General features: G+C 34.9%; 1 protein-coding gene across 1 annotated transcript; it reads right to left on the bottom strand.

Annotated features, from left to right (window-relative positions):
- Positions 5,442-13,278, bottom strand: LOC109829036 (nuclear poly(A) polymerase 1). Its single transcript, XM_020396085.1, has 12 exons — positions 13,198-13,278; positions 12,571-13,107; positions 12,408-12,485; positions 12,210-12,317; positions 10,475-10,537; positions 10,218-10,379; positions 9,381-9,557; positions 8,602-8,931; positions 7,664-7,828; positions 6,490-7,314; positions 5,787-5,863; positions 5,442-5,687 (listed from the first exon to the last, which is right to left on the bottom strand). Exons 2-12 carry the CDS (start codon positions 12,682-12,684, stop codon positions 5,639-5,641), a joined length of 2,148 nt encoding a protein of 715 aa, XP_020251674.1. The 5' UTR covers positions 12,685-13,107; positions 13,198-13,278; the 3' UTR covers positions 5,442-5,638.

The following is a 15,787-nucleotide window of genomic DNA, read 5'->3' as shown; positions in this document are numbered from 1 at the left end:
TACAATAGTACTAATCTTATATATGCTATCGGTACGATATGTATTGCCAAAATATATTTTCTTAAATGATAACACAGTCTTTCCTCCTTGGAAATCCAACATCATACCTGCATCATACAACAGGCTTCCAGAAACTAATTTTTTGGTAATTGAGGGAACATGTTTTACATCTTTCAATGTGAGAGTCTTCCCTAAAGAGAGAGTCAGCACCACAGTCCTAGTTCTAAGAATAGGAACTACCGAACGATCAGCCATTGATACGTTCTCTTTGGCAGCAATATAGGAAGAGAACAAATCTCTGTTGGAACAAACATGATAGGTAACACCTGTATCTGACCACCAACCAGAGACTTTGCTGGGAGTTGTCACCTAAAAGAGCATAGCCACATAATTATCAAGTTGATTAACATTGTGTATTGTTTCCTTCTTTTGCGTTTTACAGCCCTTGGTAAAATGTCCTTGCTTCCTACAGTTAAAGCATTTGTCGTTCTTCTTGAAATCTTTCTTCTGGACATTCAGGTTCTTTAGAATATGGTTTTTCTTTTTATTAAATGGCTTTTTCTTCTTCTTAGAAGAAGAACTAGTATTCTTTTCAGAGTTAGCAGCCACCATGTTAGCAGACTCATTCTGTTTAGCAAGGAGCTCATTCTTCGTGCGAGTTTGAATCTCGTCCTCGATCCGAATGAACCTCTTCAAATCAGACGAAGTCACTTGTCTTTTTCTTCTTCTATTGTCCATAGAGAATAACATTTAAGATGAAGGAAGCTTGTTAACAATTGCACCAGAGATGAAGGTTTGACAAAGACTGATATTTTCATCCTTCAACTTCATAACAAGTTTAGAGCTCTTTGACTTGAGGTAAAATCTCAGTGTCATCTTCGAATTTGAAGTCCAGAAACTTATCAATGAGGTGAGACTTGGAAAGCTTCTACTCATCCTTGTATTGCTCCTCCAGAGCATTCCAGATTTCCTTTGCAGAGGGCTTATTGGTATAAGCATCTACCAGATGATCAACCAGACAGTTAAGGAGATAATTCCTGCAGAAATGATTATCTTTAGCCCAAGAGGCTTCAGACTCAGAGTCTTCTTCAAAGTCGGGTTTCTCCTCAGAAACCACATAGTAGATCTTCAGGAGTTGCATCCCGAAGATTACTTTCCGACGCCATGTGTTGAAATCGAATCCATCAAAGTTCTCTAACTTAAGATAATCCACTCCAAGAGTCCTCGCAAGATCCTTAGTAGTTCAGAAATATTACTTTAAGATTGTTAGAGATTATGGTTAAATCTAGAATAAAATAGTAAAAGATGATGTACTGTAATTTTAAATTTTTTTCAAGTTAATTGTTGTGCGTTTGTGAAATACCAATACAGTACTCTGGTGTGTACCAACCCAGTACTATCAAGATCTCCTCGATCTATAAGACCTTTCGGTCAAGGAAAAGATCTCCTCGATCTTAGAACCTTTCGGTTCAAAACCTTTCGGTTTCAGGGCAAGTTCCTACGGGCATAGTTTCTACAGCAGCAGCACAACAACAGCAACAACAGCAAGATCTCCTTAATCTGACGTTCGTTTTCCAAGCTCGTGTGTGTACATCTATGAGCTATCTAAGGACGCTATTTATAGGCCTCTAAGGCCAGCTCAAGAGTCACTCGCAATTAATGTGACTGTTACAATTCTCAATGGTAATTAAGATTATAACATCAATGTATTAAATTGCTCTAAATATCGTTGTAACTACTGCATGCAGTAACTCCTGAATACGAGGCAAGCAATGAACGCCTAACTACGAAACACGACGGTCACGTCTCAGCAAATCAGACGAACATCGTCTGTAGGACGAACCTCGTCGAACGGGCGAACCTCGTCGAATGGGCGAACCTCTTCGAATAAGCGAACCTTATCAAACAGGCGAACCTCGTCAAACAGGCGAACCTCGTTTAATGAGCGAACCTCATCTGATCTTGTGAATCAGACAAACCTCGACAAACCTCGTCTGATTTTGAGAATATTAGGGTCACACCCTCGTGCGAATGCGTAGCTCGTCCACATACTGCGAAGTAGCCTATGAGGCAGCCTTTGTGACGACCACAGTGGCAGCCAACGTGGCGATGACTCCGTGCGAAGTGCGCCTAACAAAGCGTCACTTAGCGGCTCAGCCCGATTAGTCTCAATCCCCGGCCCATTGGCTCACGGCCCACTATAATTTATGAGGGGTTAATTAAAATAAAACACTTCTCGGCTTGCCGTTGGCAAGCCTCGAACAAGGGACATTTTGAAACACCAAAACATTAACTTTCCACTATGCTACTAAGTATTTATGAAAAGTACTTGTAGTTTATATATATATAGTTAGAAAACGCATTTTGGAAAGCGGTTTTGACCAAAAAAATCTAACAAATATATGTATCAATGAGATGCTTAGCTTATTTTAGCATTAGGCTAACACCAAATTTTGCCATCATGAGATCTAGTAGAAACTTTTTAAATATGCAAAATATATTGATAGCCCTAATCAATAAATTTTGTTTTATTTTAAATGTTCCTTGTATAGTATGACCTCTATAAACTATTGTTTTTGCTCATGTTAGTTTCGTATATATGTGTGTTTTCCTTTTAACCTTAATTGTATTTATGTGAACTAAGGAATCTCTTATCAAAAGATATTTATGGTTTTACTTATCCTTAATCCGTAAAGCGAATATTGATAAAATATGTACTATAACCAACCCATAATTGACCGCTTGCCCTCTCAGTACGAACTTATGTTGTCAAAAAGAAATTAACGAGGAGCTCTTTAGTCAGGATTTGGATCCTCTCCACTACAAAAAAGTAGTGGAGAGACTACTATTTTTAATCTCAATCGTTAATTACTTAGTAAACGGTTATGATACAATCTAAATCTAACACTCATCATACACCTGTGTATTGCGCTCATTCCTAATTTGCACTCAAAGAAAAAATCACAACCACCAACTAGATAATCAATGGTTGTGATTATTAATTTGCACTCAAAGAAAAAATCACAACCACCAACTAGATAATCAATGGTTGTGATTATGTAGTGGTCCATCCACTACCTTTTAGATAGTGGAGAAACCACCAACTAGATAATCAATGGTTGTGATTATGTAGTGGTCCATCCACTACCTTTTAGATAGTGGAGAGGATCCAAATCCCTTTAGTCATATTTGGTTATCAAAGGCTTTCTAATTACAGTATGGGATGCATGTTGAATGTGATATATCAGCATCACCATACATAATGCATTCTCAATGTAAATGCCGGTCATAATTTCTTGCAATATACTCATTTTTATTTTATATTCATACTAGTCAAAATAACGCAGAGTGAGGAGAGGAGAGTCTAGATCCGCGCTTGCTTTTACACACACACAAGCTCCAATGTATATTGGGCTCTCTTTTTAAAAAGCCATTTATAAATTTGCTTATGAACAACAAACTGTTAACTCTAATTTAAAAAGAAGAAACTAATAATCTAGTAATTAATTCCTACAAAGCCTTTAAAGCTCCCTAAATCATTTTTAAGTCTACCACCAATAGGGTCCAGTTTGCCCCCACTATGAGATATGGTGTTATTACACGGGTGGTTCTAAAAGGTTGTGCATCCACAAGTGACTGATAACATATGAATGTCGTTTGTTTTTAGCTCGCTTGGAGTTTTTTGTTGAATGTTAGTTAAGATTAAGGCTATAGCAAAACCTACTGTCTAATAGGATTAAATGTTATAACAGCGATATTTTATTCAATAATCTTCGATATAACTCTAACCCTAATCCTAGCTCTAACACTAACCAACATCCAACAAGAACTCCGAATTAGCAAAAAATAACACATTGTGCTAACATACAATCAGATTCCGGATCGCCAGTACAATTATCATCAATGATCTTAGGGACTACTCATGTATATATGCAATCTCCAGGATCATACTCGTAATTACATCATATCTCAAGACATCAAAATATTGTTAATAAAAACCCTACACTTCTTCTCTCAAAAAAAAAAACCTACACTTCAACCCTTAAGTCACTGTTGCTTCTACGAGCACGGATACAATTTAAATGAATAGTTGATGGAGAGTGCCCCACCAAAAAGAAGAAAGTAAGAAAAATATAACTTTAAGATAGACGCGAGTTCTAGGAAATGGTGTTTGCCCAAGTTGACCAAATTATATACAACTTAGCAAGTGGATAGTTTGACGTATATGCAGTTTGAACATGTACTTAGACTGTCGACCTAGTGGCAATTATTCCTTCTGCGTTTGTGCTCCAACGAAACAAGTAACAAGCTTTAAAATATAGAGCTTAGGTCATGCAGTATAAATTATATAGTACGGACATTACTTGGTCTTAGTACAGATCTAGATCTAAGTGTAGATAATTGTATCATGGTTACACTTGAATGTCATTATTTTATGAAAATCCTATATTGTTACAGGAATATCAAATGACATGAATTTATTTGGACAAATTTTCAAAAGAGACTCATTTAGATTTTTATTCCCAAAAACGATCTTATTCAAACAAATTTACAAAAACCGACCTGGTTTTAGCTGAAACCGGTTCGGTTTTTGAAAAAAAAATTCCGAAACTTCACGGGAGTTGAACTCCCGTGAAGTTTAATAGATCTGCTAAACTTCACGGGAGTTCAACTCCCGTGAAGTTTCATAGTTCAAAATTTTTTTTTAAACTATGAAACTTCACGGGAGTTGAACTCCCGTGAAGTTTAGTAGATCTACTAAACTTCATGGGAGTTCAACTCCCGTGAAGTTTCGGAAAAAAAAATTCAAAAACCGACCTGGTTTTAGTGCTGAGGCTGAAACCAGGTCGGTTTTTGTAAATTCAAACAAAAACCAGGTCGGTTTTTGTAAATTTGTTTGAATAAGGTCGTTTTTTGGGATTAAGTTCACAAATGGGTCTCTTTTGAAAATTTGTCCGAATTTATTTTATCCTGATAAAACCTTTTTGTATTCATTAAAAGAGTTATAAGGTCGTTAAACTAAGGGTGGTAATTTTTTAACCCAATACCTTGACTAAACTCGGTCCATTAAATCGCTGGATTTTTTGTGAAATCAGGCTGCATCAATATGAGCTCCTACACCTTACTCAAAAATTTGTGTCTACTTCAGACAAGGATATTCAAACTCACAACTTCAAATAAATGAAAGCGATAATAACATCCGAGTACTTCTACATATTTGGTCATATAAAGAAATAGTAGGAAAATAATCTAATCTTAAATAAATACTTGTAGTCTCATGTATTTCAATAATCTTTGAGATCTACAGATGCCCACTAAAAAAGAACTGATGAAAGTTCAACGAAGATGCAGTTACCATTTTACATTGCTCAGAGAGATGAATCCATCCACAAACCATCACAGAAACAGAATACCACAAAGAACTTCAATAATGAACATTAATTGAAACATATTTATATTTATTTAATTATAATATATTCTGGATTTTTTTTTTACAGATGCAGGTCCATTATCCTCCGCATGGATGCATAAAGTTACAAAGCTGGCATTAACACAGCTTTGCCGATTACAAGATCCTTTTCCAGCATCTTTATGCTCTGATTGAAAGAAAATGGATAGGTTTAGCCTAAGTACATCTTTAAGAACTTCCTCCAGTTCCTTTTGCTGCTATAGAAGTTAATCTTAACCTACAAAAAATCAATCAAAAGACAAAAACATTGAATGGGTTATTAATAATAGAAAACTGAGGGAGGATGACATATTAAAAAAAATATCGAGTTTAATACCTGATGAGTGGCTTCTTTGGAGCATTAGATGTTGGAGCAGGAAGCCCACTGTAAACCGGTGCAGATAACTCTAAAGGCTTTACCAAAAGAAAAAGAAAAGTTTAAACAGTCAGTGAATAAATAAACTAAATTGTCAAGGAAATAATATCATATAAGGTAATAAAATTGGAAGACTAGAAGCAACGCTTAAATGTACATTGACAATATGAATTTGCACATGAGCTGGCAATGTTAAATCCTATAACAATCTCATAATACCTGAAATAGAATTCCTATTCTCATTTATACCATCTTTTTCGATGTTAAAACAATAGAAATCAGATATGTAATAAAGTACATAAAAGAAGGGAAATCATGAACCATGAGATAGTTATTTGTACGTTACCAATAACAGCAACACGAAGGGTTTATACGCATCAATTTTTTGGATTAGCTACATGAATATTTTCTTCTATTCAATTCACTTAGAGTACAGAAAAAAGGGAGACCATGAGACAATTAGTTGTGTGTTAGCAAGAGCTACAACAACAAAAGCTTTATCCCAAATTTTTTGGACTGGCATCGATCCTACTTTGCTATTCAGTTCATAATCATTTGTATGTTGACGAAATGAGTTTTCAACTTCTCAACCAGTGATAATAACTAATACGAAAAATAGAATTTCTCAACCAGCTATAATAATAAGAGGACTAGAAGCAGAGACCTCGAGCTCTTCAATGCCTCCATTCCTAGGATTGCTTGAACCAAAACTTCCCGTTTGCATTATGACATCCTTTGCATCAGACTTATCAGCAGAACAGCCATTTGCAGCAACTCCAACTTCTTCAGGCTTCCCTTGAATTCCACAATCCCCAAGCTCATCAAGCTCTTCAGGCAAAGCCACCACAGTGGGAGATGAAGAACCATTTAAATTCTTAATATCAAGTGCTTCAGCTTCTTTAGCGCACAAAACTACTGCAGATTCCTCAGCATTAGTACCATGAACTATAGTGTTCATAGTTTCTGGTGATTTTGCAAAAGCTGGTCTCTTTACATCAGCTAGGCTTCTAGATGCAGCATCTTCCACATGTTTCCTCTTTTTCGATTCTTCTTCTACATCAACAGATACAACTGAATCGAATTGATTCCTTATGCTAGAAACATCGGCCATATCAACAGACTTGTCACCATTCTCACTAAAAGTTTCCATATGTGAAGGAGAATGAGTCAAACTTGAGGCCTTAGGTTTTGAGACTCTAGGAGGACGAGAGGGCCTCATACCACCAGGAAAAACAAAAAGCGGGACATTTCTTTGTTTTATATGAGAAACATGGATTTCCATCCCAGGTTTCCATAGTATGTAACTGCCGACATTGCTCTTAAAATCTTCGACTGTTGCCCTTATATCAAATTGCTCGCCTTCTTTTGATGGTACCCCTTGCTTTCTCTGAAGACCCATGAAGTAACAACAGTGCAATGGTTTGGATTTTTCTGAAAAATCACGTGGATGAGGATGACATTGAAGCTTCCCAAATGTTTGCCTTTCAATCTGGATTAGAATAAACCGAAGTTAATCAAAACAACGCAATCAATTCTCTTTCCATATTAGGGGAAAAAAGGATTAGTTGCATTGAGGTATCCTAAAGTATAGTGTAATTAGACAGTGCCCAGGAGTCTGTGTATCTACATAGGTAACTGAGATTACTGCTTGTCACTATCCAGGTAAGCTGAGAAGAAAAAAATAAGTAGACACTAGGATCGCCCATGTAATTAACAATCAATAAACCCAAGGCTCCCTGTAGATATGCTGACTCTAGGGTGCCCCGTGTAATTACACCATACCTCAGTGTACCGGAATGTCATTAATCCAGAAAAAGATAGAGAGAATAGAGCTATACATTCAATGTGAGAAAGCGAAGACGTGATTCGACCCAGCCTTTCCAATTTCTGAAATCATCTTCATCTTCTGCAGCAATATCTATCTCCAAATAATTCTTGTAGGCCTCAAAGAAGGGATAGGGCTCAAATAGAGTATTCCAATCAGCTTTATTTGTCTCCATTAACTGCACGAAAATAAAGGCATCAAGGCAGAGCTTTCAAAAACAAGAGCTTGTCAGAAACAAGATATACCATCCAAAAAATAAAAAATAAAAAATCAAACAGCAAAATAAATACCAAAAGGCAAGCATACACAAGTTGAGCTTAACTCAGGTATAACATTTATCCTCTTTGAGGAGGTTGCGAGTTTCAGTTATCCACAAGGAATTATTTTTTCCCCTTTATGGTGATTAAATTTTCCCAATAAAATATAGTGTCTTCTCTCTGAAAAAGGGCACACACATTATTAGTTGTTCGTGCAGGGTATAGTACTTGCCAAAACTTGATGAATTAACAATGATACAAAATGATTCAAGTTCTATTTGTGAAATCTTAAACTCTAGATTAACCCAGCGCCATCACCTACATTTTGGATGCCAAGAAGTATAACAGGGTACACTGACTTTTAATTTTTCCATCAGACTCTTATCACACGTCACATACAAATTCTTAAGGGAAATGCAGATGGAGCGTAATGTGCTCAATATTTTAATGCTACATATAGATTATTCCAAATAAATCTATCAAAAATTCAAAACACAACATTTAGCCTCATTAACAGATATTCTATTAGATATAAATAATGAATATATTGAATATTATGTAATAAGCACCAATGTCAACAAGTAATAGCATTAACAATAAACAATATCTTGAAAGGAATCATGATAATGCTTATAGGCTCAAAAGAAATATTCAATATCTTAAAGCGCATATATTACTAGCACATGCATCATACCTTACAAATATCATTTCCCCGCTGGAACTCATCAGTCATAATACGCAGTGTACTTGCCGAGACATTGTAGCTGGAATTCATAGAAGGATAAGCCGGCGTGATAATAGGCATCAGATGTGTCCGGTCTCTAAAATTTCTTCTCGGGTCCCAAACAGGAAGACCAAGACTTCCCTCTTCAATATCACATAGCATCACTGGATTTGGCCAGCGCCATTGTGTATAAACCCTAAAAAACCGAGATACCAATGTGCTTGGCAAAGCATTAGGATACAACTGACATATCCTCGCTACAAGCAAAGCCCAATTAATTCCACCTAGGAAACCTAAAACCTGATAAGGACAAAACAAAAGTTAGAATTCATTAAAGATTGACACATTATATAGATAGGTTACTTAGATATTGTCCTTTTAATCTTCGCTAATTCAATATTACTCCCTCAAATCTTTAAAATTGCTCGTAACTCCCTCAAATCCTAAGAGGTCTTGCAATTTGGTCCCTCAATCACCAAAATACCCCTCAGTTTCGCCCCCCCCCCCCAGCGGCGGCCAGAAAAAAAAAAGCGGCGCTCGGCTCTTATGTTTAAAAAAATATTACATGAGATGTATTTTGGTCATCAAGGGACGCAAGACCCCTTATGATTTGAGGGAGTATGAGCAACTTTAAAGATTTGAGGGACTAATATAAAATTATTGAAGATTTAGGGACTAATATCTAAATAACCCTATATTGAATAATTTAGTTATTCAAGAAGATGCAGCATTAAGGAATTTATGCATACATTTGAGTAAACACCACGTTTCTTTGCCCAAAGCCTCATGCATCTCAAGGTTGTACGAAAAGTCTGAATATTGGGCACCAGACGCAATATTTGATCGGTGACTCTGCACCCGTTCAAACTACGGACAGTTTGTTCATCAGCATTCTGTAATATGGAGTCCTGTGAGATATCCAAGTCCTGAAGTAAACAAGAAATTAGATACACAGGTCCTAAAATAAAACAATAAATTAGAACACAAACGGTAACATGAAGAAGCATCAACAAGAATGAAAGAAAAAAGCAATCATAAGAATAAAGGCAGTTATGCTATAATAGAGAAGTGCCGTAAATAGATTTTTACGCCTAGAGGTAGCATTCAGTCATAGTGCTATAAAACTCAGATAACATGATCTATTCAGCAGAGTACTGTAGAGAATAATGTGTGCTACGACACGCTAATATGATACTAAAATTAAATTTCAACATCAATTCTACAAGGATCTCAGCTATAAAATTCACTAAATAATGTGATTATCAAATCAAAATACAATTACAGGACCACTTAGATCATCCAACACTGTGTAAATGCTTTATTCTGCAGCTATAGAAAATCTTCCACTTCATAAAAGCTGAACACGATATATGATAATTTAACTAAATAATTCATCACTAAGGACCGTTTACTTTACATTACTGCAGAAGAAAGTAATTCTCAACTGTATAACAGTATAAATCAAGCTTAACCATAATGGTACCATGTACAACATTTGCAGTAAAAAGAGACTCAAGTTTCAAAAAATGATTAAAAAACGAGGATGTGACAGCACCAATAGATCCGGAATTAGAACAAAAACTTACTTCAGGTATCACCCAGAGTGCGAGCTTTGCGTATAGAAGATCGATAGAAACCCCACTAAATTTGAATTTCATCACAGGAACATGTGCATCAGGCACGGGATGGAGTTCACTCACTTCTGGCATCTCAGCCAGCATGTTCTGAAGTTCTACAAAGAAGTCATCCTGCACTCATGTTGAACAAAATCATATAAGCTATTATTGATAACTAATGAGCAAGAAAAAAATACATTTTGAGTTTTCGTATTAGTCATCCTTACCTCTCTAGTTGCATGTCTCGGACCAACACATAATGTATCTATATCAGCACCAGGGCCATGTACCTATATTTAATAGAGAGCAACAAAAAATATCAGGATTCTGCAACTAAGCAAATAACACTCATGTTTCTAAATGTAAAACAATAAATTACAAGATGACGATAGAAAAGGTTTAGACATAATGGTCATTAGAAAAAGTAAAATAACATGATCATAGGAAAGAACTAAGACACAATATTCATTCCAAATGAAAGATAAGCCTTATATCCTGCTTTGCAGAGTAAATTATCCCTGAATAATCCAGTAAATTTTTTAAAGATTCACAGACTATCCATTGGATTCAAAAAGGATTAACAAATGTGAAAACTAATTAACAAGGAAAATGCACTATATCAAGTCAAAATATCCCTAGTGAATATTTAAAATGCATAAAATGCCCAACAAATTCAGAAATGCATTCTCATTTCCATTGTCTTAGTTTTATATTCCTATGTATGAATTTAGGTTGTGTATCTAAAGGTTGGCAGTGTTTATGCATTCCCCCTACTTATTCTTACTGCTAGTACATAGCAAGCAGCAAACGACAAATCTCCAACACATATAAACAACTTACATTGATTAAATCACTCTAATACTCGAGGGTTTGGAAATATCACCATTAGTCACTAAAGATACTCATATTTTAGGATATAAGAATAATGTGATTCCACTTTACATCATTTGCACAAAGTAATTCACGACCCACATATCCGGAAGTAAAAAATTGTATGCCTCTTTACCATATTTATTCTTTGTGAGAGTAAAATCTATCATAGCAAGCAAGTTTTTATTAACTAACCCTAGGATACAAACAATCAAATTATATGCCATATACGCTCCTGATTTATCTAGTTGAAGCATGAAACAATGAAACGCCAATTGTTACAAATAATATTTCAAAATTTTCTAATAAATCTAATGTCATATGTTCCTCCTTGTTGACAACAAATGAAAAACAGGGAACATTTAGCGACTGACTTCCCCCCATCATTTTTACTATTGGTATAAACTTCAAATACCTTTACTTCTTTATGCTCAATCTTCATACAAGTATGAAACAAAAATTCAGAATAGACACTGCTTTAAAGCAAACCTCTATTTCTGACTTCACATAAGAAAGTGTCTACGTAATCCATCTATTACCATCGAAAATCTCAAACCACCGAATAGAATACACTATTGTAGGATTTATGATGACCAGTAATTGCTAAAGAAAACGATTGAAGGGCTCTGAGAACCATATATTACTAAGAACCCTCTCTTTTTCATAGAGTAGCTATTTAGCTGACATATCTCTGAGAACTTATACTCAAAATCTAATATACATGTTTCTTCCATCCATTTTCTTATCAAGGGAAAGATTGGCTTAGATACCTCAATTTACAATGACTTCTGTATTCATCCTTCACTGAAAACATACCAAGATAAAAAAAAAAAGATAGGGCATCACCACTCAAAATCATTTCTGCCGTATTTCCACACTTGTGATTCTAGGCTCTTAGCTATAAGGTCACTTCCATAACAAAATCTACACACTATGCTTAACTTTCATAATTCAATGAAGTATAGAGAATGCAAAGAACAAAACATAATTTCTCTATCAAGCATAACGATTCACAAACCAAACCAATGACCAAATACTCATATGCCTTTTTTCTTTGACAAGATTTACAAAAGAATGGAGCAATTTCTGTACCCCTAGGCGATAAGATCCAAAAGTAAATATCTTCGCATTAGCTTCCTGCACAAATTGTTCGTTGAAACCCTTCTGTCTGCTTATGTTCTTTACCCAATTTTTTACAATCTGCAACAGTTTGCAATAACGCTAATTAACAAAAAATATATATCAAGCATCAATAATATAATTAAACATACTAATTTCAATAGAGTTAACCTGGTCTAATCTCCCAAGGACTTCCTCTCTTGAAACAGCTTCTTCTTGGCTTTCATATAACCCAGCGTCAGCAAGATACTGATGATAACAAGAAACTAATTTACTCGGCATACTCAAAAACAGACAATGCATAAAAATCGGAACTTTAATATAAACATTTGACCTTTTCGAGTTCCTGGGTCTTGATCACATCGAATTCAGTCGGCCCACCAAGCGAGATTGGTTCAGTAACGCCAAGGCGCCCATTAGTTCTCTTAACAAATCCAGGGCTTGCCATCAAATCTTTTTTTTTTCTTTCAAAATTTTATCTCTTTTTTATCTATAGTTGTTTTTTAGCCTGGATATATCAATAATTCTTAAACAAAAAACAATAACCCTCGGAAAAAGACACAAGGGATCTATTAAAAATCGTCAATTACACAGATAATCAGCAAAATAAACAAATTCAAAACTCCCAACAAAATCTTTTTCCCAATCAACAGGGGGAAAAAAGAAGAAAAATAATCCACAGTTACGATGATTATTGCTACTTGATACAACAAAATCGATCAAACAATCTCACAAAATCTCTCCTTTTCTCTCTCCTCTCAACAAAAAGCAGAACTTTTTTTGGTTGATCCGCTTTGAATCTGCGGGTGAGGTCCTCGACGTGAATCGCTCCGCTGCCGATACAATCTTCAACGCGAGCAGAAGCAAAATCCTAGATTTTGAGAAATTATGAGGAATTAATTAGAGATTTAAGGGGAATTAATAGAAAAGTCGGGGATTTTTGGGGCGTTAGAATCGTTACCTTGGTAGGACTAGGTCTCCCTCGAATTATCGTGTTTGCGCTTTCTCTAGAGGATTTTAAGGGAAAGGGGGTGAGATAATGGCCGTTGGATTTTGGGAGGTTAAAGATGGACGGTTGAGAGAGTTTCCGCATTGGTGTATTATTAGGAGCGCAGGTCGGATTTCCCGTGATGCCAGCTCATACTAAGGGATGTTTCGTTGCACACTTTTTGAGAAAATTTTTTTCAAAACATCTGTCAATGGTAAATTTGTAATTAAAAGTTTTTTAAAGATTTCTGTAAATTATGTTTGGTTCAATAAAAAATTTACAGAAATATTTTCTATAAAATATCAAAACCTACCAAATTTTACAAAAAGCAATTTCCTCTCAAAATGAGAGGAAATCACCAGAAATCTGACACATACCATATTTAATTAAAAACCTACCAAATCTTGTTATTTTTTATAAAGTTATGAGCTATTTTCTTGTTTTGAACCAAACAAGCAAAGTACAAAAAAACAAAAAAATTGGTACTTTTTAATTTCTCAAAACTTTTCCTATAATTTTTTTAAGAAATACAAGGAAATCATATTTTAGGTGGAAAACATTTTCTATAATTTCTAGAAATTGAACCAAACACCCCCTAAGAGCATCTCCAACAGCTTCCCCATTTTATTGGTATTCTCACTTTTAGAAAATTTTGGACTTCTTTTTGGTCCAACAGATTCCTCATCTTATTTCCCAAAATAGGAATGGAAAAGGAAAAAAGGGGAGTCTGCCCCAAATCTGGGGCATTCTTCAAATATTTGGGGAAACCTTGGTCATGAATGCCATGAGGACAATTCCAATGCATAAGAGCATCCAAAAATAGGGATGTTGAATATTTTTATTATTATAATAAATACATGATTCTTCAAAATGGGGAAGCTGTTGGAGTTGGAGCAAAAATAATTTGGAGAATATGAGATTCTTCAAAATGGGGAAGCTGTTGGAGTTGGAGCAAAAATAATTTGGAGAATATGACTTTTGCTTCCCCATTTTGTGTTGGAGTTGGAGCAAAAATAATTTGGAGAATATGACTTTTGCTTCCCCATTTTGAAGAAATTTTTGGGAAAACTGTTGGAGATGCTCTAATCTAGTAAATCGGATAAGGGCCTGTTTGGTTATTTCCTAAAAAACCAAGAAATAGAAACGAAAACAAAGAAAACTCAAAAAGTATAATGTCATCTATTTCTATCCATAAAACTCACCCACAACATCTAATAAAATATTATTTTTATCCAACAACTCATCCACCACATCTAATAAAATACTATTTTCATCCAACAACTCATCCACCACAACTAATAAAATATTATTTTCATCCACAACATCACTCAACTCATCTCATCTCATCATTTCAATTCACTCACATCATCCAATAAGATGATGACAACTCATCTCATCTTATTAACATTTCATTTCCACCCATTTCCTCCCAAAAAACTAGGGAAATAATTTCTTTAAGTGTGGGTCACATCATCCAATAATATAATAACAACTCATCTCATCTCGTCTATTTTCTTATTTTTAAGTATGAACCAAACAAAAAAAACAACATATTACAAGAAATATGTTTCTTATAATTCATTTCCTTATTTTTTTCGCCAACCAAACAACATCAAAACAAAATTCATTTCCTTATTTTTTTCGCCAACCAAACAACATCAAAACAAGTTTTCTTAAAAAATCATTCACATCATCCTATAATAAGAAACAAGTTTTCTTAAAAAATCATTCACATCATCCTATAATAAGGTGACAACTCATCTCATCTCATCTCTATTTCTTTGATTTCTTTCTTTTTTTAGCAAACCAAACACTCCCAAAACAATTCTTCTTAGAAATAGTTTTCCATTTCTTTGATTTCCCATTTTTTTAGACAAACAAACAGACCCTAAGTAAAAAAAAGGTTATTTAGATATTAGTCCCTCAAGTATTATTAGTCTCAAAACTCATTAAAATTGCACACACATCCCTCAAAAATGTATAAGGGTCTAGCAAATTAGTCTCTTAAGTTAACTAATGTTAGGTCCGAAGAGAATGTTTCTTTAAATCTAACATTCTTAGAGGAGCTTCCACTTATATACCTCGATCAAGATTAACCAACTCTTTTGTTAATGGGTTCATATCCAAAATCTGCTAACTAAAAACACAAAACCAACAAATATCATATTCTTTAAAAAATAAGCCTTTAACAATTCAACGCCCCGCCCCCCAAAAAAAAAAAACAGGGATCGTTCCGAGTTTGTAAGCTTTCCTAATATTTTGAAGGTATTCTGATAATTGAGAGTGTTGGCTTAAGAGTTAACCTAGTCGTGGCTTTATTATTGAAAAAGTAATAGATGGACCAATTCATGACACCCTTGAGAATTAAAGTTGTGATGTGGAATTGATGAAGACGGGGGACTAATGTCCAATGTTTGGAGTAAGTCCAAATTCAAGGGAGTTTTATGAGCCCCCTCAAGTTTATGGTGGGGCACAGTCGAGTAGCTAATGTTAGATAAACAATTTTTAGAAAAGCTGTATAAGAAGAACCTCAAACTTTGGGCAATTTTTTTAATTAGTTATT

This window comes from Asparagus officinalis, chromosome 1 (genome assembly GCF_001876935.1).
Source record: "Asparagus officinalis chromosome 1, Aspof.V1, whole genome shotgun sequence".
In the NCBI taxonomy this organism is placed as follows: Eukaryota; Viridiplantae; Streptophyta; class Magnoliopsida; order Asparagales; family Asparagaceae; genus Asparagus; species Asparagus officinalis.
The sequence above is the reverse complement of the archived record's forward strand: the minus strand, read 5'-3'. Positions and strand labels throughout refer to the sequence as shown.

Excerpts from the sequence above, each read along its gene's own strand:
- LOC109829036 (XM_020396085.1), bottom strand. The coding sequence starts at position 12,684 with ATGGCAAGCCCTGGATTTGTTAAGAGAACTAATGGGCGCCTTGGCGTT. Across the intron at positions 9,558-10,217 it reads CACTCTGGGTGATACCTGAA|GACTTGGATATCTCACAGGA; the intron begins GTAAGTTTTTGT and ends TGTTTACTTCAG. Across the intron at positions 7,315-7,663 it reads TTCGCTTTCTCACATTGAAT|ATTGAAAGGCAAACATTTGG; the intron begins GTATAGCTCTAT and ends ATTCTAATCCAG.